Source organism: Sinocyclocheilus grahami, unplaced genomic scaffold (assembly GCF_001515645.1).
Source record: "Sinocyclocheilus grahami isolate Dianchi unplaced genomic scaffold, SAMN03320097.WGS_v1.1 scaffold139.1, whole genome shotgun sequence".
NCBI classification, from domain to species: Eukaryota; Metazoa; Chordata; class Actinopteri; order Cypriniformes; family Cyprinidae; genus Sinocyclocheilus; species Sinocyclocheilus grahami.
Window position 1 is genome coordinate 1,166,416 of NW_015505318.1, and position 24,690 is coordinate 1,191,105.

Below are 24,690 nucleotides of genomic sequence, written 5' to 3' on the forward strand. Positions count from 1 at the left end.
TGAACAAGTATAACATACCTGTCACTCCACGAGAGTTTGCTATAGTAATGGATGCCATTCCTTATGGAGCAATAACTCTTCTAGATCCCAGATTTCCTTGTCAGTTGCTCATCCTTTTGATACAATGATTGGGAATATTTGTTTTTTATCTAACTCTTCTGGTCAGAACAGGAGAATTAGACAGCTATTTCAGAATAAGATTGCTTCTCTCCCGTGCATTGTGTCCTACTGGAATGGCCAGTTTATCAACATTCCATGGAAGAAAGTGTGGACTTTGTCGTCTAAATATTTAATAACCAATAAGGTCAAGGATGTGTCCTACAAATTACTTCATCTTTTTTATCCTGTAAAGCTTTACTTAAAAATAATGTTTCCTGATATTGACTCTTTATGTTCTTTTTGTGGTGCTGAAGATGAATCTATTTCTCATCTCTTCTGGGAATGCTCATATACAAGAATTCTGGATGGATTTCTGTATTTTTGTATGCACATTTTCATCACAAAGATGTTTTATTTGGTCAGCACAATTTTGATAAAGATGCAAAGGACCAATATTTCTTGATAAAGTAATTTTTCTAGCGAAATTTTTCTTACATAAATGTAAATTTCAGGGTGCTAAGCCTTACTTTTTTATTTTTCATAAGGAACTTAAATCCTGTCTGGACACTCTCCTTGCATCCAGCAACTCCAAAGCCCTTAAAACTCTCATTGTGTCATTTGTACGATATTTTCCTGATTTTGTACTCTCAATTGTATGTACCCCTGGCATTGATTGTGTATGTTCTTAGCAATGCAAAAAAAAAAAAAAAGCTTTGGACTAGAATGTCAAAAATGTTGAAGTCATGGAAAATCAGCTGGCAGGTGTTACGCTCCCATGTGGCCATCATACTGAACACGATCAAAAATAAAAAGGACTCAACACACTGTTATAGGTCCAGAAAGTGCTGGTTTGATTTATTTGACCATACATGTGATTTATATCTTCATTTATTAACCCATGGGCAGGAATGGTGAAATCCTTTTACTAGTACAGTAACCTAATTAGTCATCCTTAGGTCCTTGCAGAGCTTCCTTGAATTTTAAAGGAGTACTTTATTACAGTGGTTCCAGTTGTGTGAACATCTGGTGTACATTGCTTGTATATTATAATTGCCATAATTTTGATCCTATGAATGCAAATGTAAAAATGTCCGTTGTCTGCCTCCAGTGAAAAGGCAGATGAGATTGACAAACAGACAGTCTACTCTTCCACAGTTTCCTTTTTGCTCGTCTCCTGGCCTTCAAAGATCGGGTACTTGCTTTCCACTTCTGACCATGTGATTGCACCATTGGCCAAGTCACGAACGATTTCGGGCAATTCACTAACCTGTAAATAAACGTATATATCTCAGTAAAATAGTCAACACGCTGCCTCGGTGAATGAATTGAAGACACATAACTGCTTTACCTCAGCCCTGATCTGCCTCATTGAGTCACGGTCTCTCAGAGTGGCCGTGTGGGGCGTCTTATTAACCGTGTCAAAATCAATGGTGATACCGAATGCCACACCAATCTCATCCGTTCTAGCGTAGCGTCTGCCAATAGATCCTGAGGAATCATCCACCTTGTGGGAGACACCATTCCTGGTCAGGGCTTCAGCTATAGAGGAAAGCATTAATTGCGCAATATTATTTGGATAGTATCTATACATTTTTATAAGTAATAGCAGAGTTGTACTACTCACATAATTCTCGAACAAATGGCATAAATTCCTGATTTTGGCTCAATGGAAGGACGGAGCATTTATATGGTGCAACTGTGGCAGGGAAGCTGAAATACTGAAGAGAAAGAAGTAAACTTCATAAATAAAGCAAGACAAACATAAAAAAGTATTAATTACAGAATATTACAGCATACTGCATTTACCGTTCTTTGTTCGTCGCCCTCCCTGATACGGAATGTGTGCTCAAAGATGGAGTACATGATTCTCCCGATGCCAAAGGAGGGTTCGATTACATTAGGAACAACCTCCTCAACTGTGGAGAAAGAGAAGTTCATTAAAATCTCTTACATATTCTTATGTTGACATTAAAATCGTAGCTTCTGCCTCTTACCATGCAGGGTCTTCTGGAACCTCTTGATGTTGACCATGTCCTTGGTGAGTTTGAAAGTCTTGCCCTCAGTCTCAATGGTGAACTCACTGCATTGAGAGAGGAAACCAATAAATGAACAGAATAACACTGGTGGGCACTATGGACTGAGAAAAATAAACATTTTAGCTCTGACTATTGGTTAAAACTCTTATGATATTGCTTCATATTTGGGGGTCACTGGCATTACAATTTTTGAATGATCTTGATGATACTCACCCATTCTCGTTGAGGAGTTTCTCCTGTTCTGTGATATAGCATTCATCACAGATGGCCAGGTACTCCATTGCAAGCTTGGCATCCTTCTTGTAAGCTTTGCCAATGGCTCCTTTGTTTGGCTCGAACTGGACAACATTTACAACTTTGTGTGAAGCAGTTAAGGAAAGTAACTGAGGACAAAGAGACCTAACATCCTGTGCTGAGAGAGTTCAGATCCCACTCAAATGCTTTGATAATTGTAGTTATTAAGATCTGCAGAACGTTGAAGGATATTGGTTCCTTTAAGGGTTTCTCAGCAACCAGAGGGACTTTGGTGGCCCGTGCGTGGCACAAAAGATCATAACATGAGCGATCAGCACACCCCACGATCTCAATCCACCCCTAAAAAAAAAAAAAACAGTATGAAGAAACACGCAAATGAACACCTAATCTATGAGAGCAAACACTGAACGTACATAAGAGGTTTTGGTCTCAGCGTCCCAGCAGTCACAGGCATAGTGGGCCATCTCATTGTCCATGTGCTGACGGAAACGAAGCTTGTCCTTCGCCACACCAACTTTGATCAAATAAAGGTAGATCCTTCCAATGAAGTAGCCCAAGACGGAGTTGTTGATGATGCCCTACACAATACAAAAGTCTGTTACTACAACCGAGGTGTTAATTATAATCAATACATCATAAATGAGATCATCTCTGACCTGCTCCACTGCATCACCCAGCCTCATAATCTGAGCAGATTGCCCACTAGTCTGTGCTTTGGACGAGTAAAGCATGATCTCCAGATCAGCAACATTGGAGAACTTGGAATGAACCTTCTCATTCGGATCTACAAAGTGCTCGATCTCAGCCATTGTAAACTCTCTATGGTGAGAAATATTCACTTCAGTACATTTTAAAAATCGTAATGGAAACACTTGTATGTGACACCCAAATAACCAAATGTTCAAAAGGAAATCATAATCTGCACCTGACACGAATCAAGCCAGAGCGAGGAGAGATCTCATTCCTGAAGGAGTTTCCGATCTGGGCAGCAGCAAATGGAAGCTTTCCCTGGTTGAACTCCAAAAGACGTTTGAAGTTGAGGAAGATTCCCTGAGCAGTTTCTGGCCTCAAATAGCTATGGAAATAATGTAGCCCCAAGAGTAAAGCATCCTTTTTCTTACTTTGGATATTTTAAAATGAGAGCATGTAGTCTGGTGGTGTCCAATTTACATTACATTTACATTTAGTCATTTAGCAGACACTTTACTTACCCTTGCATGTTGCCCCCAGGCCCAATGGAGGTCTGGAACATCAGGTTGAATGAGATGGGAGGTGTGAGATCATTTCCAGTACTGGGAGACTTGACATTGTATTGCACAAACAAATCTGCCAACTCCTGCTGAGTGTAGTTATCCATCTGAAAAAAGTAGAGTAAACCCATTACTACCCAGTAATTTTACTAAACAGTAAAGGCCCGCTCACACCAAAAACGACAACTATAACCATTTTAGTGTCCACATCAATGTATAATGCTGCAGTTATGTCATCTGCAACTTTAGATGCTCAAGCTTATTAAAATAACGTGAATTCTTTTGGCTATCAATGTTGTTTATCATTCATCAGCTGAAAAAAACAATATAGTTTCTGTCTTGTAATCAACGATTATAAAAACGTTTTGTTTTATAGATATCGTTCTTGGTGTGTATGGTCCTTATTGCATCAAATACTCCTTTCGCACACCAAGTTCAGCTTATAAAAGCTAGTTATAAATTTAGCATTGCATCAGTGAGACATACCTGGGTGATGACACCCTCCATCTCGGTTTTCTTTTCTGCCGTACATTTTTTGTCACTCATTAATTTCTGAAGATGAGCTAAAAACAAAAACATTGCAAGCATTTTATTATTATTTATTTCATTTAATTTTAATAATGGAAATACAAAGTTTGTACTACTGGTACTGCTATTACTATATTAACATTAAAAAAAAAAACTTACTAATAACATACTTAACAATAATACGTTTTTTCTATTAAATTTATTTTTAAGCTAATAGACTTTATTCTATACCACCTTGAAGTAAATGGTATAAGGAGGAAGGGTTATTATCATCATTCTAGAGCATTTTACTAGACAAAAATATTGTATATGCCTTTTGAGTGTAAGAGGAGTCATCAATATTTTCAGTCTGTTTTTTGCAAACAAGTAAATTTTGGCAACTTTAAGCAGACTAGATTTAGCTTAAATAAAGAACTTATTCATTTCAGTCACATTGGTGGTCTACAAATCATGGAGTCTGTTTGGACTGTTAAAGCCTTTGTGATTCTTACAGATCCCATTGTTTTCTTTTACTCCTGAACATCTACAGCATCCATGGAGTCACATCAGAGGATGGCTCAATGCATTCAAATTATACAGCACTACTGGAGCGGTTCTTACTATAAGAAACCATGACAAACCTTTAAGGAGGTGGTCAGCACGGAAACACTCTCCGTTCTTGACATCCTTGACCATGTAGTCTGCAAACTTATCCACATGCCCTGATGTCCTGAAACGCAACAAAAGCACTGAGTAAGAGTTCCAGAGATTTTGAACAGATTCAATAGAGAATAGCCAGATGCATGCTCACTTCAGAACGGGTTCTGGTGTAAGCATGGTGCAGTCGATCTCCAGAATCTGCTCCTCCTGGATGAAGTGCTGCCTCCAGACCTGGAGAATGTTGTTCTTCAGAGCACATCCGACCGGCCCAAAGTCATACAGCCCACTCACACCTTTTTCACACACACACAAACAAAGCATACTATTAGTTGCACAAGCCAACCTTAATTACTTTTATGAGTAGTTGTTCAGTACAATTTTGTTAAGACTAACCTTTAAAATTCAGAATAAAGCTAAAACGAAGCTGTTAAAATATTTATATGAAAAATAACCAACACCAAAAACACTCACCACCATAGATAGCAAATGCCTGATCGTAAAAGAAACGTCTTTTTAGAGTGTCTTCCATCTTGGTTCGGTCCACAATGTCATCTTTGGGCTGTAAGGCAAGCTCCTGCAAAATGGAAAAAAGTCAAATGGATTATGTAAATCATTCTGATAGGAATTCTGATACTACAGTAACTTTACTAAAAGTTACTTTAGTAAGTCTTCTGGCATTTAGTGAAAGTGACGTGACATGTGGCCAAGTATGGTTACCCATACTAGGAATTAGTGCTCTGCGTTAATTTTCTTTTTTAGGTTTCTGCATTTAACCCATCCTAAGTGCACACACAAAGCAGTGAACACACACCCGGAGCAGTGGGCAGTAATTTATGCTGCGGTGCCCGGGGAGCAGTTGGGGGTTCGGTGCCTTGCTCAAGGGCACCTCAGTCGTGGTATTGAAGGTGGAAGAGAGCGCTGTACATTCACTCCCTCCCACCTACAATTCCTGCCAGACCTCGCAACCTTTGGGTTACGAGTCCGACTCTCTAACCATTAGGCCACGACTCCCCACCCCAAAATTTTTTTTTAAGTGTTTAATGTGTTTGCACTACTAGCATAATCAAACAGAACTGTAAAAAATAATGGCTGTTTTCAAACAGGTTTCCAGAACACTCCATAACTTTTCACACACACACAAACAAAGCATACTATTAGTTGCACAAGCCAACCTTAATTACTTTTATGAGTAGTTGTTCAGTACAATTTTGTTAAGACTAACCTTTAAAATTCAGAATAAAGCTAAAACGAAGCTGTTAAAATATTTATATGAAAAATAACCAACACCAAAAACACTCACCACCATAGATAGCAAATGCCTGATCGTAAAAGAAACGTCTTTTTAGAGTGTCTTCCATCTTGGTTCGGTCCACAATGTCATCTTTGGGCTGTAAGGCAAGCTCCTGCAAAATGGAAAAAAGTCAAATGGATTATGTAAATCATTCTGATAGGAATTCTGATACTACAGTAACTTTACTAAAAGTTACTTTAGTAAGTCTTCTGGCATTTAGTGAAAGTGACGTGACATGTGGCCAAGTATGGTTACCCATACTAGGAATTAGTGCTCTGCGTTAATTTTCTTTTTTAGGTTTCTGCATTTAACCCATCCTAAGTGCACACACAAAGCAGTGAACACACACCCGGAGCAGTGGGCAGTAATTTATGCTGCGGTGCCCGGGGAGCAGTTGGGGGTTCGGTGCCTTGCTCAAGGGCACCTCAGTCGTGGTATTGAAGGTGGAAGAGAGCGCTGTACATTCACTCCCTCCCACCTACAATTCCTGCCAGACCTCGCAACCTTTGGGTTACGAGTCCGACTCTCTAACCATTAGGCCACGACTCCCCCCCCCAAATTTTTTTTTTAAAGTGTTTAATGTGTTTGCACTACTAGCATAATCAAACAGAACTGTAAAAAATAATGGCTGTTTTCAAACAGGTTTCCAGAACACTCCATAACTGGTTGGTCAAACAACCAGTCCCGCCCCCAAATACACTCCATTGGTTGAACTAGTATAGCTGTTGGCAGACTTATAGAGTGTAACAGTCTGGTTCTGGAGATTAAAGGAGATAAAGATATCCCTTATTAGACTTTTTAAAAATCCCTATGGGAAATACGCTACTCCTGGAAAAGTAGGCGGGCACTGTTGCACTCTATAGTTGTTTATATTAAACTGAGACAAGAGAAAGTATTTAACATTAAAACGACACATTTCATTTTTAAAAGCATCTCCATGTATCATAAATGACAATAACATTTCTCACCTTGGCCTCAAGGATTCTCTTGCGAGCTTTCAGTTCTGCTACGGCCTTATTGACATCTACTTCAGGAGTGTTTTCTGCCTTCAGTTTACGCACAAGATCCCCCTATGGATGAATAAACAACACAAAATGCTGTTTATTATTATGACTCCTAAATATTAGAATACAAATGCATCCATCAACATTTCCCAGAAACAAGTCGAGTTTCGTTTTAACGGTGTGTGATTTCCTCCCCCCGCAGTCTCCACTGTGTCAGAACGACTCGTATCAAAAGTGGCACTGACAGACTGAATCATCCAGCGGTATACACTCATAATAAAGCCACCACCCTGTCAGATTTCCTAAAAATATCACTTTAGCAAAAATGCATTATGTAGTTTTTCCATAACAAGCCATTTAAACTGCTTTGCATAATTTAAAGAGACACATTTGATTCCTAAATCATGGCTCTACTACGCATAAAAAGCAAATAGGTGTTTGCATGGCTCTGTGAAACAATAATGCAGCACATTTATATGCTTGTTACTGTCTTTCATAATCGTGTTACCTGCTCCTTCACTGCTAGCCTCAATGGAGCCAGAACCTCTTCAATACTGCCATCCATATTCTGCCCTTCCGTCATCTCCAGCCACGCGCTTCTCTTCTTCTTCTTGCACAAACAGCCCGACAGGGAGAGCGCTCTGATCGGAGAGGAACCACACAGGCGTATGGGACTGGATCGGACCCTCGGAACCGCGCGGACGGTGGCGATCTGTGTACCGGTCCTGAGCAGGAGTGCTGATGTTGCGCTCCGCAGAGACAGCATGGACCGAGAGGAGGAGCAGACACACCGCGGAACTGAATGATGAAATCCCCAGAAATGAGTAAGTGACGGCGGGGATCCAGTTCGGTACTTTCGCCATGTTTCTTTGTGTCTATTTGGAATGGAGTTCAATTGAAAAATGTCAGATTCGTCACAATCTCTCTGCTTTACTCTACGATTATCATTAGATATAGTGCAAATAAATAAATAAATAAATTTCGCAATAAAAGGTGCGAAATAATAATAAAAGAGCGAAGTACAAATAGGAAACACTTGTATGTGACACCCAAATAACCAAATCATAATCCGCACCTGACACGAATCAAGCCAGAGCGAGGAGAGATCTCATTCCTGAAGGAGTTTCCGATCTGGGCAGCAGCAAATGGAAGCTTTCCCTGGTTGAACTCCAAAAGACGTTTGAAGTTGAGGAAGATTCCCTGAGCAGTTTCTGGCCTCAAATAGCTATGGAAATAATGTAGCCCCAAGAGTAAAGCATCCTTTTTCTTACTTTGGATATTTTAAAATGAGAGCATGTAGTCTGGTGGTGTCCAATTTACATTACATTTACATTTAGTAATTTAGCAGACACTTTACTTACCCTTGCATGTTGCCCCCAGGCCCAATGGAGGTCTGGAACATCAGGTTGAATGAGATGGGAGGTGTGAGATCATTTCCTGTACTGGGAGACTTGACATTGTATTGCACAAACAAATCTGCCAACTCCTGCTGAGTGTAGTTATCCATCTGAAAAAAGTAGAGTAAACCCATTACTACCCAGTAATTTTACTAAACAGTAAAGGCCCGCTCACACCAAAAACGACAACTATAACCATTTTAGTGTCCACATCAATGTATAATGCTGCAGTTATGTCATCTGCAACTTTAGATGCTCAAGCTTATTAAAATAACGTGAATTCTTTTGGCTATCAATGTTGTTTATCATTCATCAGCTGAAAAAAACAATATAGTTTCTGTCTTGTAATCAACGATTATAAAAACGTTTTGTTTTATAGATATCGTTCTTGGTGTGTATGGTCCTTATTGCATCAAATACTCCTTTCGCACACCAAGTTCAGCTTATAAAAGCTAGTTATAAATTTAGCATTGCATCAGTGAGACATACCTGGGTGATGACACCCTCCATCTCGGTTTTCTTTTCTGCCGTACATTTTTTGTCACTCATTAATTTCTGAAGATGAGCTAAAAACAAAAACATTGCAAGCATTTTATTATTATTTATTTCATTTAATTTTAATAATGGAAATACAAAGTTTGTACTACTGGTACTGCTATTACTATATTAACATTAAAAAAAAAAACTTACTAATAACATACTTAACAATAATACGTTTTTTCTATTAAATTTATTTTTAAGCTAATAGACTTTATTCTATACCACCTTGAAGTAAATGGTATAAGGAGGAAGGGTTATTATCATCATTCTAGAGCATTTTACTAGACAAAAATATTGTATATGCCTTTTGAGTGTAAGAGGAGTCATCAATATTTTCAGTCTGTTTTTTGCAAACAAGTAAATTTTGGCAACTTTAAGCAGACTAGATTTAGCTTAAATAAAGAACTTATTCATTTCAGTCACATTGGTGGTCTACAAATCATGGAGTCTGTTTGGACTGTTAAAGCCTTTGTGATTCTTACAGATCCCATTGTTTTCTTTTACTCCTGAACATCTACAGCATCCATGGAGTCACATCAGAGGATGGCTCAATGCATTCAAATTATACAGCACTACTGGAGCGGTTCTTACTATAAGAAACCATGACAAACCTTTAAGGAGGTGGTCAGCACGGAAACACTCTCCGTTCTTGACATCCTTGACCATGTAGTCTGCAAACTTATCCACATGCCCTGATGTCCTGAAACGCAACAAAAGCACTGAGTAAGAGTTCCAGAGATTTTGAACAGATTCAATAGAGAATAGCCAGATGCATGCTCACTTCAGAACGGGTTCTGGTGTAAGCATGGTGCAGTCGATCTCCAGAATCTGCTCCTCCTGGATGAAGTGCTGCCTCCAGACCTGGAGAATGCTGTTCTTCAGAGCACATCCGACCGGCCCAAAGTCATACAGCCCACTCACACCTTTTTCACACACACACAAACAAAGCATACTATTAGTTGCACAAGCCAACCTTAATTACTTTTATGAGTAGTTGTTCAGTACAATTTTGTTAAGACTAACCTTTAAAATTCAGAATAAAGCTAAAACGAAGCTGTTAAAATATTTATATGAAAAATAACCAACACCAAAAACACTCACCACCATAGATAGCAAATGCCTGATCGTAAAAGAAACGTCTTTTTAGAGTGTCTTCCATCTTGGTTCGGTCCACAATGTCATCTTTGGGCTGTAAGGCAAGCTCCTGCAAAATGGAAAAAAGTCAAATGGATTATGTAAATCATTCTGATAGGAATTCTGATACTACAGTAACTTTACTAAAAGTTACTTTAGTAAGTCTTCTGGCATTTAGTGAAAGTGACGTGACATGTGGCCAAGTATGGTTACCCATACTAGGAATTAGTGCTCTGCGTTAATTTTCTTTTTTAGGTTTCTGCATTTAACCCATCCTAAGTGCACACACAAAGCAGTGAACACACACCCGGAGCAGTGGGCAGTAATTTATGCTGCGGTGCCCGGGGAGCAGTTGGGGGTTCGGTGCCTTGCTCAAGGGCACCTCAGTCGTGGTATTGAAGGTGGAAGAGAGCGCTGTACATTCACTCCCTCCCACCTACAATTCCTGCCAGACCTCGCAACCTTTGGGTTACGAGTCCGACTCTCTAACCATTAGGCCACGACTCCCCACCCCAAAATTTTTTTTTAAGTGTTTAATGTGTTTGCACTACTAGCATAATCAAACAGAACTGTAAAAAATAATGGCTGTTTTCAAACAGGTTTCCAGAACACTCCATAACTGGTTGGTCAAACAACCAGTCCCGCCCCCAAATACACTCCATTGGTTGAACTAGTATAGCTGTTGGCAGACTTATAGAGTGTAACAGTCTGGTTCTGGAGATTAAAGGAGATAAAGATATCCCTTATTAGACTTTTTAAAAATCCCTATGGGAAATACGCTACTCCTGGAAAAGTAGGCGGGCACTGTTGCACTCTATAGTTGTTTATATTAAACTGAGACAAGAGAAAGTATTTAACATTAAAACGACACATTTCATTTTTAAAAGCATCTCCATGTATCATAAATGACAATAACATTTCTCACCTTGGCCTCAAGGATTCTCTTGCGAGCTTTCAGTTCTGCTACGGCCTTATTGACATCTACTTCAGGAGTGTTTTCTGCCTTCAGTTTACGCACAAGATCCCCCTATGGATGAATAAACAACACAAAATGCTGTTTATTATTATGACTCCTAAATATTAGAATACAAATGCATCCATCAACATTTCCCAGAAACAAGTCGAGTTTCGTTTTAACGGTGTGTGATTTCCTCCCCCCGCAGTCTCCACTGTGTCAGAACGACTCGTATCAAACGTGGCACTGACAGACTGAATCATCCAGCGGTATACACTCATAATAAAGCCACCACCCTGTCAGATTACCTAAAAACATCACTTTAGCAAAAATGCATTATGTAGTTTTTCATAACAAAACATTTAAACTGCTTTGCATAATTTAAAGAGACACGTTTGATTCCTAAATCATGGCTCTACTACGCATAAAAAGCAAATAGGTGTTTGCATGGCTCTGTGAAACAATAATGCAGCACATTTATATGCTTGTTACTGTCTTTCATAATCGTGTTACCTGCTCCTTCACTGCTAGCCTCAATGGAGCCAGAACCTCTTCAATACTGCCATCCATATTCTGCCCTTCCGTCATCTCCAGCCACGCGCTTCTCTTCTTCTTCTTGCACAAACAGCCCGACAGGGAGAGCGCTCTGATCGGAGAGGAACCACACAGGCGTATGGGACTGGATCGGACCCTCGGAACCGCGCGGACGGTGGCGATCTGTGTACCGGTCCTGAGCAGGAGTGCTGATGTTGCGCTCCGCAGAGACAGCATGGACCGAGAGGAGGAGCAGACACACCGCGGAACTGAATGATGAAATCCCCAGAAATGAGTAAGTGACGGCGGGGATCCAGTTCGGTACTTTCGCCATGTTTCTTTGTGTCTATTTGGAATGGAGTTCAATTGAAAAATGTCAGATTCGTCACAATCTCTCTGCTTTACTCTACGATTATCATTAGATATAGTGCAAATAAATAAATAAATAAATTTCGCAATAAAAGGTGCGAAATAATAATAAAAGAGCGAAGTACAAATAAAGTGCTTCTTGTATTATTAAATATTCTGTAGTGTTTGTTATGTATTCATCTTGATTTCTTGAAGTCCCCATATTGGGTGGGTGGGTAAGTAAATAAATAAATAAACATGTACCACCACATGACATTTTTTTTTATAAATAATAATTATATAATGTGTTATTAATTATGAATCACTTATTGGATTCCACACCTTGTGAATGAATGAATGAATGATAAATAAATAAATAGTAATGCTTTTAAAAGTAACAATTGATGATAAATAATTTGTAACACTGTATAATACATCATATATTACAATAAATATCATACATTACAATAAGTTAAACACATTCGAAATACAGCTACATAATATAACTTCAAAACAAGAAAATAATCACTCCATTGTTCTGAAACTAGAAGAACAGTGGATTTGGGCCTAATTGAAATGATATCAGTGACTGGGCACTCAAGAAATAAAGTCAGCTCTTGACAATTGACTTAATTTGTAGTTGTAGTTATGCATGACCATTATTAGTACTGTTACAGTACTGATTTTTTATTTCAAATAACACCTGGTCAGCTTCTTCTATTTACAATTAATTCACTGCAGAATTCACTATTGCAGTTACCGTAGGTGGGGGGAGTAAATGTACAGCACTCTCTCCCACCTTCAATACCACGACTGAGGTGCCCTTGAGCAAGGCACCGAACCCCCAACTGCTCCCCGGGCACCGCAGCATAAATGGCTGCCCACTGCTTCGGGTGTGTGTTCACAGTGTGTGTGTTCACTGCTGTGTGTGTGCACTAAGGATGGGTTAAATGCAGAGCACTAATTCCAAGTATGGGTCACATACTTGGCCACATGTCACATCACTAAATCCTGTAGCAAACAAACACTTTGTCTGATGTTTGTTAACCTCCAGTCTCAAAATAAAAAAAGAAAGAAAAGAAAAATCGAAAGTTTCTAATTCTAGTTATTGAAAGTTCATAATTCTAGTTTTAGTTCATTGCATGGCTCAGGACCGACCCACGTTGACCAGGCTCTGCATAGTAGGTCCAAGCTCTGCAGTAATTTCCTGTGGTTCCCACTGCTTCCTGTGCTCAGTCTGGAAATGTACAGTAAAGGGAAACAGGAGGGACATAAAGATGTATAAACTGTATCAGTGCGGTAGCAGAACATTGAGAACTTCACTATGATGGAGTGCAGCTAATACATTGCACCCAATGATGAATAGTGTAGAGTTCCAAACCTGAGAAGTTCAGGATATTACTGTTAACAGTGTTATGATTCTAGATATAAATGATATCAGTGACTGGGCACTCAAGAAATAAAGTCAGCTCTTGACAATTGACTTAATTTGTAGTTGTAGTTATGCATGACCATTATTAGTACTGTTACAGTACTGATTTTTTATTTCAAATAACACCTGGTCAGCTTCTTCTATTTACAATTAATTCACTGCAGAATTCACTATTGCAGTTACCGTAGGTGGGGGGAGTAAATGTACAGCACTCTCTCCCACCTTCAATACCACGACTGAGGTGCCCTTGAGCAAGGCACCGAACCCCCAACTGCTCCCCGGGCACCGCAGCATAAATGGCTGCCCACTGCTTCGGGTGTGTGTTCACAGTGTGTGTGTTCACTGCTGTGTGTGTGCACTAAGGATGGGTTAAATGCAGAGCACTAATTCCAAGTATGGGTCACATACTTGGCCACATGTCACATCACTAAATCCTGTAGCAAACAAACACTTTGTCTGATGTTTGTTAACCTCCAGTCTCAAAATAAAAAAAGAAAGAAAAGAAAAATCGAAAGTTTCTAATTCTAGTTATTGAAAGTTCATAATTCTAGTTTTAGTTCATTGCATGGCTCAGGACCGACCCACGTTGACCAGGCTCTGCATAGTGGGTCCAAGCTCTGCAGTAATTTCCTGTGGTTCCCACTGCTTCCTGTGCTCAGTCTGGAAATGTACAGTAAAGGGAAACAGGAGGGACATAAAGATGTATAAACTGTATCAGTGCGGTAGCAGAACATTGAGAACTTCACTATGATGGAGTGCAGCTAATACATTGCACCCAATGATGAATAGTGTAGAGTTATAAAACCTGAGAAGTTCAGGATATTACTGTTAACAGTGTTATGATTCTAGATATCAATATGTGTGTCCTGAGCTGTCAAGGTTTCACTGAGACTATAGCAGCCAAAATGTAATAATGAAATAAATGTTCATGATGTACCCTTCCCAACAAAAAATCAAAGAAATGTGTACTAGATAAAATAAGTAAAACATGTGATTATCATTGACATTAGCATCAGTAGTAATTACTCGATTAACACTTTACTGTCCGACCACAAGATGTCAGTATAAGCACACATTTAAATAGTGCCTCATATTTAGCAACTGTGGAATAACAGTAAACTAAATAGTTAATCTAGTTTATAATCTAGTAAAATAGTTAATCCGTTTATTTTTTCTAAAGTCATTCGCTACAAAGTAAACACTATCATTTCTATATCATTGATATAAATGTAATTTATTCGTTATATGCCATTATTAACCTATTTTTATTCCAAATGTGGCCAGAGGAATATTCTGTATTTTGAATCTTTTATTTTGAGTAAAAATAGAACAGATATTCATCAAAAATCCTATGATTAATTTAGCAACTCAACAGCATCGACCAACAAGCACAAGATATGTCTTTTAATGGTCTGTTGGCATTATGTATATTTACATTATTTATAACATTATTTATAATATGGATAATATATAATATGCATTATTATTTTAAAAAGTGAGCAGAGAAAGTAGAAAATGTGATAAGGTATTTAAATAGGCTGTAAAACTAGTTGAAGTGATGGTTGCATCACACAGGCTGCCTTATTAAACATTAAGATCAAACACCCACCTTCATAAAATATTCAGTAACCCTCCCATCTCTCTCTGTCATTAAATCATTTCTGAAATTTCTCTTAGTATCTCAGCAAAATCATTTCCCTTTTAAACCATAGATGCCTACTTAATGTGCTATTGATTAGATCGATTTCAGCATCTGTCCACTTTTTAGATTCTTTAAGTCTAATGGTTTTATAGGCGAGGGTTCCGGGTTATTAGGTTTGAGATGTGAGTTATGCTGTTGGAAGTGAGCGCTAACAAGATTAATTATGATTCAAACTGTTATTTAAACTTTACTTTAAGAAAAACAAGTCAGAAACCAAAAAAACAACAACAACAAAGTATAAGTGTTTAATTCAACAAGAATTAGATTCGTTATTTTTTCTTGTTTTAAGTGTACAACGTCTTAATGTTTTACATTTAATTGGTTTTAAATAAATTTATTTTGACATTTTTGCTAGAAATAGTTTCATATGTATAGTGTATTTTTTTTTGTTCTAGAAAACGACGAAAAAATTATTATAAATAAAAATTATTTAAAATATTATTTTTGCAGGGCATATATTGCATATATTACGTTTTAAGTTGACACAATATAATAAATTATAATAAATGATAATCAATCAAATTGTAAATGAATCGTTAAAATAAAATTGGATTAAATAAATAGTACATTTATTTATTTAATATTTTATTTAATGTTCAGTGCTACATTTTTGTAAAGTACTTACATGAACGGTTTTTGTCAAATTATCATAATAAATGTAATTATTGTTACCAGGTACATCTCAACCCCCCCCACACACACACACACACGCACACACACACACGCACACGCGTACGCACGCACGCACAAGAGGAGAGAAAGCGCGGCTGCAGATCAGACTCTTTGTTATTACACACTCTGTCACTGATCTCCATAGACCTCAAATCACACGAGGGCTGAGATGTCGCCGATTCCCGCCATCTGACAGGAGTATCTCGTGTCGCACTGCTCGCTGTATGATCATATGTTTATTTGGATGCGCTGGTGTAAGATCGTTTGCGGTGTATGGTGCGTCTGCCATCTGGACTCACACCGCTAGCTCGCTAGCATCAGGCTAGCTGAAAATTATCAAAACATAAGTGACTGAGGAGGAATAAAATCCCGTTTCCATGGACAACACGTCCATCATTACCCAGGTAGCAAATCCAAAGGAGGAAGAGATCCTTTCTTCTTGTCAAGAAAAAGGTAAGGCGAGTGGCCGCTGTTTATTTGACTTAATGTTGGATGGTTTTGTTTTGACAGCGAATCACTGCGGCTTTTCTGCTGATGCTCTTAAGATTTTATTAATCCATACGATTATAAAGACTAATGGTTATTTTCTGGAGTATTAAAAACGTGAAGTTTTCTAACAATAATTTACTATTGTTATTATTACTACTATTGTTATATATATCTCATGTCTCATGCCTTCATATTTGTTATTGGAAAACAAGAGTAAAATTTTGAATAAGAAATTGATTGATTTTTGTAGTGTATGTTTGCCAGTTCCTGACTGAGAATATCAAAACAAGTGTTTCCAGCCTGCTGCCTTCTTTTCATGGTATTAAGCAGCAATCTGTTTGACATGAATGCACTGTACTTGATCACAGTTATTTTCCTAAGCATCAGAGCAAACAATCTTAATGCCTGTGCTCGAGCCATGTTAAGTGGATCAAATTATTTAATTCCACTGAACCTGAACTCAAAACATTGTAAAACTGGCTTTGCCATTTTTTAGCTTTTCTGTGCTAAGCTTGTTCTCTGTTCAGATATGTACTGTATAGAGCTGTATGGTCACTCCTGATGAAGTATCTTTATCATGATTATGAATGTATTTTTCCTGTTTTATGTATAAATCTCTGCATGTCAAATCATGCATTATTGTACTGGTCAGAAGTGTTGATGGTTTTCTCTCTTACTGTGGATGAAAGAATCAGTTTAACTGCTACTAAACATTTAATAATGTAACGGTGTGTTTTACTTAAAGCATTTTAATTTTAAACCATCGCTTCTGGTCAAAATACCAGTCTGCTTCCTCCAGTGAAAAAGACCATCCCCTGTTGTCCTCTCACATCAAAATCCACCGACATATTTGTCTAGAACTGTTTTTGCTTGTAAATGGTGCTTGATCTGTGCATGCACCTTTCTCTTCTGATTCAGACCAGATTAATTTTTCACTGGAGAAAGCAATATGGATAGAGGACTCATGTTTTAGCCTGAAACAATGGTTTGAAGTTATAAACGTCTTGATGGATTCATTTATTACTAACACACAGTTGTCTCAGTTGATTTTCTGTTTGAATTTTGCAGCGCTTCTAAATTAAGATTTATTTTACTCAATAAAGTTTAGTGAGTCTGCCCAGCAAATCAATATCTCCTCTAGCCTGGCACTTTTCCCAAGTGCTCTTGACACGTTTTGAGTTGTTGTGGTCACCATCTGAAGCCTAATGCGGTTAAACCCCTGTTTTTTTCTGGTGTGTTAGTTGATTGAAACAATGTGGTATCAAATTCTAATTGAATTCCAGAGCACTTCCATAGATCACGCGGGGGAAAAAACTCCTACTTATACAGTTATCAGTGGCTTTTTATAATTGCTTCTTCATTTAGCTAGTTCTCAAGAGAGCGTTTAGCCCCATGGAGGTCTAGTGCCTGCTTAAGTCAACACAACACGCACTGATGTGAGATGAAGTTATGAGATTAGCCCAAAACAAATTAATGCGAGTAAATAAATCTTGCAAATTATTTTCATGTGGCTTTTGCCTGCTTTTCTGAGGATAACGACACAATATAAACATTTTACAGCCACTTAGAGCACAAACAGATGGTAGTCCACATGTTGGGGGTCTTAGAAGAGAGAGGAGCAGAAGGACGGGGTCTGGTTTTGGGACGTAAAGCCACCTCTCACTGCTTCCCTGCAATGAAGTTAGATAAGTTGGTTGAGGATCCCTCCACTATGAGAAGTCTCCCATAGAGGATCACATGACAGAGGAATCCCTCATGCCCTGATATCAGTATCTTCACGAACAGTTAATAAACTCTTTGATTTAAGATGAGAAAGGATGTCGCTAAGCTTGAATTCTGAGATGTGGTATCTTGCAGTAAAAATGTTGGTTTCCCATGCTTGGCTCCAGAGATTAAGTGCAAAGCAGGGGTCCTGAATTAATCTTAATTTATGCACGTCAATGTTTAAAGAGCAGCAAAGCATACACTCGCAAATCAAGCCATAGCTGCCACCGCTTATTGGAGTGAGTAGACCCCCTATGGCTTTATTATTAACATCTTGGTGATTATATGAACAGATTTAGGGTGATTGATAAATGAAAATAAGGAATATTATAGGTTTAATACAAGTTAAGTATAATCAGCAACACAAACAATATTCAAAATGTCCTTTTGTTTCTTAAAAAAGTGTACATTTGGGTTAAAGTGAGATAATTACACTGGAAGTGAATGTGGCAAATCTGTAAACATTAAAAGTCTAGATTTGTGAGAAATGGACATACGCAAGAAGACTCAAGTTTTACATCGTCAATCTGTGATAAGTTTGGTGGTGGTGAGTCACATTCACATGCTGAATTAACAGTGGCTAGCAAACAAAAACAGTCTCTAGCATTAATTTTGGTCATGGCTTGACTTAAAAAGTAAATAAAATCGAGTAAAAAAAGAAGACGACAATGTGTGTGGAGCAAGTGGTGTCATTATGTCATCAGGTTCTGTGTTCCTGTTGGTTTCTTGATTTGACCGTTGTCGTACACTCTTAAAAATAAAGGTGCTTCAAAAGGTTCTTCAAGCGATGCCATAGAAGAACCATTTTTGGTTCTACAAAGAACCATTCAGTCAAAGGTTCTTTAAAGAACCATCTCTTTCTTACCTTTTTATAATCTGAAGAACCTTCTCTCGCCACAAAGAACATTTTGTGAAATAGAAAGTTTCTTCAGATGTTAAAGGTTCTTTATGGAACCATTTAGACAAAAAGGTTCTTCTATGGCATCGTGAAGCACCTTTATTTTTAAGAGTGTAGGAGAAGCTACACTGCAGGACTGTGCCTTAAAACTTCTGACACTGGCAGAATTTCATTTGAGGTAAAATTTGATTGCAAAAGTCATTTATCGACTGTCAGCGAACATGTCAAACTAGTGATCAAAGACTATAGATTTTGGCCTAGTATCAGAGGAATCTTTTAGGATTTGTAAAATTTGTCTCAGGAAGCCAAATCGTGGCCAGAATCGCACAGGCATAAAACGCTGAAGCAAACTACAAAAATTGATGATTTAAACAACTTCACAGCTCAACTAATACATAAGTTTAAAGTGTTTATCTTCACATGTCTGCTTTTTCTCCAAAATTGGCCCCAATTACCATTGTAAGTGCCTCACCATTACCTCATTTTTATTCCTTTGTCTTTTTTATAAACAAGGATCGAATTGAACTGAATTTTTTGATGATTTTGTGATAAATTAACTAGGGAGGGCTGATTTTTCGATTAATAGTTTTTTTTAAATGACATCGATTCGATATCAATTCTCAAAAGCCGCGAATCGATCTTTTCTGGTATTTATTTCAGCACATTTAAAACAAGATCTGATTAACGTGAATCTTATCATTAGTCTTCTCCACTAGATGTCACCCTTATTTACATTGCACGATGTTACAACAGAAATCTGTCATTCATTCAGCACTTATCATGGCCATACACGCAATTCGCAATTCTCAGGTGAAATGCTATAGTAATGCTATAAATCTGCGGAAGCATTTGATATCACGCATAAGGCGCCATGATTTCCGCAATGAATGAATGGTGGATGGCGCGGCACACTGTTTTGTTTACTACACACATACTAAAGCGTGGATATCGCTCGCGGTGTTTTCAGCTTCTGCCGTCTCACTATATGATGATATGAACACGAATGTCATCTCCAGCTGCTCTGAGAGTCACTTCATTAGCATTTTACCGTTTCATTTGAGAAAACTACCGTCATATCACATACACAGCAGCTGCAAGTTCTTCACGGCAACCCGTCAAAATAAAAGTTTAGTTTAACTTTCTACTGTCAGAATATATTACTATTTAGCAGTCTTAAGCCTCAATGCTACTACTGCTAATAAGTATTAATAAATCTTTATTTTTAAAGGAGTAATCACATCTGTTTTATTTTTAATTTTAACAGTAAACCTCTGTTGTGCAGTACTTTGCCAAAAAAATAAAAGGGTTTAATTTTCATTATAAATTAAATTAATGTTTTATGCCTTCATCTGATTACCAGAAAAATTAAGAACATTTTATAGGGCCCTACTATTGTTTAAAGAAGACCCTATACAAAAAAAAGAATAGGTTTAAAATACAGGCATGTGGTTCTTAATTTCTTTTTATCAATTCACTATTTGTAAACCAATGTTTACTGTTAATTTTTTTTGAAATATCAATAGCATTTATATTAAAACTATATTCACTGAATGTAATAAAAAAAAAATCGAGAATCGAATCGAGAGCTTGCGAATCGAAATCGAATCGAATCGGGACATCTGAATCGATACCCAGCCCTAAAATGAACCTTACACCACAAATTCTGTCGATTGAACTTAAGTTTTATTGAACCTGGAAGTTTCCTTTAACTTGAAATTACATTTTTAAATGAAATGAAGTCCACTCAGAGGGGTTATGCACATTGACCTTTCATATAAAAAGATAAATGTAACCATACTTAAAACAAATTTGCTTGATGCAGCAATATGGCCAGGAATGCCCATCGCCATTGCAGCCTTTGATATTCAGAGCTTTCTGTGGGATTACATTTAAAGAATCTCATTAAAAGATACCACTGTCTCCTAGCTACAGCTAAAAAAACGAACGAAGCATAGCTTTCGAGGTTTGTCATGCAGAAACGCAACCTCCCCTTTCCAAAAATGAAGCTTTGCCGGTCCCCTCATTAGGTGTAAAGCTTCCCTAACCCAGTGGCCTTGGATGTTGGCCATGCTGAATATTTCAAAGCCAGATGAGGATATTTTTAGAAACCTATCGGTTTCATTGTAAGCAAAGAAGCATCTGACAAATTCATGTCGTGTTTTGAGTGCGGCACTGGTGTTGGTGCTTATAGATTGCACCTTTATGCATAATGGATAGAGTTTAATGAAGTTGACATTGGAATCTCATTGCCGAGGGATTCGGGACAAACGGTGTCACAGGTGATAAAACGAATCCGGTTGTAGACGCACATGATGGATGAGGTCATGGAGACTTTTAGGGCTTGTTAAAAGCTTTTTCTCCTCAAGTCTCTAAGATAAATGGTCAGTCAAGGTTAGGCCGTCTCCTTTTGGGAATACTCTCTCATTTTGCATTCTTGTTGCAATCTTAGCCTTGCATACCGATTGTGGTCGGGCGTACAGTCTGGAGGCCTTTTTTGGTCTCTGAGTGAGCAGCAAATTACAAATATGTGCTCATAATTCTGGTTGATTAGAGTATACATTATATTTGTTTGCAAGGCATGAGGCCTTGTTTTGTCTGTCCACAAAAGTTCATGTAGCATAAGCGTTAGGGAATTAGCCAGCTAATGTCAGGAAGCACAAACTAGCATCATACAATCAGTATGAAATCCAACCAACTGTAAAAACAGTCCCTGTATCACCCATCTCTGGTTAGCGTTCAGTCTGTTTGGTTTATGCAGCTTGTTACATTATGGTTTATTATTGTTTTTTTTAAATGAGCTTTAGATGATGGCAAGGGTAATTCAAATTTTAAAATATGGGAAATTATCATGCACAATAAAATTTTCTGCTAAAAAACAGTGCTATTAAATGAAGTAAAACTTTTAATATCGGCCTGTGATCAAAATCACACATCTCTACTCTTATATATAAATTTCTTATGCTCACCAAGGCTGCATTTATTTGATAAAAATACAGTAAAAGGAGTAATATTGTGAAATATTATTATAAATTAAAACAAACCTTTTCCATTTTAATATATTTTATTTCTGTGATGGCTAATCAGAAATCATTCTAAAATGCTGATTTGATGCTCAAGTAACATTTCTTATTATTAGCAATGTTAAAAACAATTGTGCTGCTCAGTATTTTTACGGAATCTGTGATACATATTTTTTTTCCAGATTTCTTTGAATAGAAAATTCAAACAAAGCATTTTTTATGAAACATAATTTGTTGTTAACATTATAAATGTCTTTACTTTCACTTTTAATCGATTTAATTAATCATTTGTGAATAAATGAATTAATAAATAAATGATCTATTAAATTATAGGAATAATGTAGTTTTTTTAATTACAATTTTTTTTTAATTCCGCTTTAAAGCATCAACACTACAGTCATACACATTCATATGGATGTCTATTATTATAGGTGAGTGACATATTTCCACATCATTGAGGAGACATTCTATAAGGACATCTCAGGCTTCTCCCATCATGCTCTGCTGTTTATAAATAGCCTTTTGGTACACGATGTGCTAATAGAGTTCAGAAGGAAGAGTTTCCCCGGCACTTGAAGGCTATCCCGAGGCTAGAGCCTCATGCCCTCATGGGATGAGGTTGAATTGAATCAAATGCAATGTAGTGCTTGATGCTTTAGTGTTGCGTTGCAGCCGGACTGGCCAGCTTTGCTCTAATACGTCTTAACTTTGTCAGGTATCATTGGATGAGCCGTTTACCTTAATCAGATTAGGAAGCGTCGGAGCATGGATGTTTATCCCCACACAGCTCACGCCACCGGCCAATTAGAAGCTGCTTGGCATCTCCTACAGGATCATATTTTACCAAGGAAGAGCCACCAATGCTGTGGTCCTTGTGCAATGTGGTCTTGTTACATTATATTAGATATTAGGGCTGGGTTTTGACACAAGTTTCACGATTCGATTCGATCCTCATTCACAAGCTTGCGATTTGATTCGATTACCGATTCGATTCAATATCGATTATTTTGGATTCATATCAGGTACAGTACATGCCAAATTTTCTCAAGGAAAAAAAAATCTCTCAACTAATGCTGTAAAATATACATGAGTCAGTTGGTACTACATTACTATAATATTGAAGGTTAAAATTGACTGATTTATTAAATTACACTTAATGAAGTTTTTTAAATAATAAAGTTACAATTATATAATAATATTTCTACTTCAATTCGTTTTTTTTTTTTAAATATAAACATTTAAATGGTGGCTGTCATAAAAACTTGATGGATTTATTCAAACATAAATTAAACATTGAAGAACAGTAAAAAGTATAATGTATATGTTATATGGTGCATATATTTAGCAAAATGCCCCTCTCTGCAGTTTATTTTTCTATCTGACTAATGACTTTATAGTTACCGAATATGTTTTTCTGAGGTAAATGTGACGTTACGTGGCATTGTTTACAAGACGTTATATTGATGTCTTTGCGCGGCTGAAACACTGATTGAGCGATTACATGAGACAGGATATGGATTGTAAAGTTGTGCTCTTTCATTTAACTTACCTTCGGATGTTTAGTCATGTTTATTTTGTGCTGAAACTGGTATTAATGTGGAAGAGATGATCATTTCACTGTTGAACTGAGGCGCTACAGTGATCTGTCACTCCACATTAAACCGTGCCAAAATGGCATTCATTGTTTGAATACAGACTTTGTTTCATATTAAAAGTACCAAAGCACAATGCTTATTGCGATTTATTGGATGGGAGGTGCCATTCAATGTTCCGTCCATTAACTGAAAACAGGCTAGAATAATCGATTCTTGGGATTTAAGAATCGATATCTTTCTGTAAAAATGAGAATCGATTAAAATCGATATTTTTTTTACCCAGCCCTATTAGATGTATTATTTTTGTTTTACTTTTTAATCTGACAGTTTAGACATTGGCACAATTAGTTCTCAGTGTTAGTTCTTGTAGAAATATTAAAAAATTTGCTCTATAACAGAAAGTTCTTGGATGCTTGGAGAAGGTGTTGAGTCTGGTGAAATTTCAGGAGTTTGAGGTGTATGTGACAAATGGCCCATTTTAAAGATCAGGCCCTCTGTCAAAATCCTCAAAGGTCTTTAGTTCTCTTTTAAAGACTTATTCCTCGTAATTGGTAAGACCTTCTCAAAAGACTTCATCACTGAAGGCTCAGTGGATTTGTGGATTCCAGAAGGCTGCATGGAGTTGTTGAAAGGAAGCTGAGGAGATGAAATACTCATGGCGGTCCGGCCAGCCAGAAGCCATCAGGGTCAGATAGAGTGGGTGGGCTTCTCTTCCGCTTGTGTAATGATACCCACTGGCACCCTCCTGAGTTCTTCATTTGATGGTGCTGAGTGTGTATTTATGTGTTGGTATATGTTATGTTAGTGTGAATGTGTGAATTACTATGTTTCCCTCAGCCTTTCAGTATTTAGCACCTCCTCCATAGACTTCGAGAGTAGCAGTAATAAATTTGTGTTTCAGCAAATGTTTGTGCTCGCTGTGTTATTTATGCAGCAGATCTCTTGTGTGTTGTTTGAGCTTTGTTTTTGGCTTGTTTTGGACTGAATGTTCGTTGACATTCCAGCAATAGTATAGAGAAGGCATTCAGTGGCAGAAATAATACTGTATTTTCATTAACATTTATTTTTCTACCACAAAGGTATTCAGTAATAATATAATTCATGTTTT

General features: G+C 37.5%; 2 protein-coding genes across 2 annotated transcripts in view; one reads left to right on the top strand and one right to left on the bottom strand.

Annotated features, from left to right (window-relative positions):
- Positions 1-935: 935 nt before the first annotated feature.
- On the bottom strand, positions 936-11,953 carry gars1 (glycyl-tRNA synthetase 1). Its single transcript, XM_016280365.1, has 17 exons — positions 11,642-11,953; positions 11,099-11,200; positions 10,141-10,243; positions 4,959-5,100; positions 4,789-4,877; positions 4,127-4,203; positions 3,602-3,747; positions 3,316-3,465; positions 3,047-3,209; positions 2,804-2,968; positions 2,622-2,729; positions 2,349-2,494; positions 2,094-2,179; positions 1,906-2,015; positions 1,724-1,817; positions 1,448-1,638; positions 936-1,366 (listed from the first exon to the last, which is right to left on the bottom strand). Exons 1-17 carry the CDS (start codon positions 11,897-11,899, stop codon positions 1,241-1,243), a joined length of 2,256 nt encoding a protein of 751 aa, XP_016135851.1. The 5' UTR covers positions 11,900-11,953; the 3' UTR covers positions 936-1,240.
- A 3,908-nt stretch (positions 11,954-15,861) lies between these two features.
- LOC107591271 (CTD small phosphatase-like protein) overlaps positions 15,862-24,690 on the top strand; it is a 53,500-nt gene continuing 44,671 nt past the window's right edge. Inside the window, exon 1 of the mRNA XM_016280386.1 lies at positions 15,862-16,269. Within this exon, the coding sequence (XP_016135872.1) occupies positions 16,194-16,269 (76 nt within the window). The 5' untranslated portion in view covers positions 15,862-16,193. The remainder of the gene's footprint in view (positions 16,270-24,690) is intronic.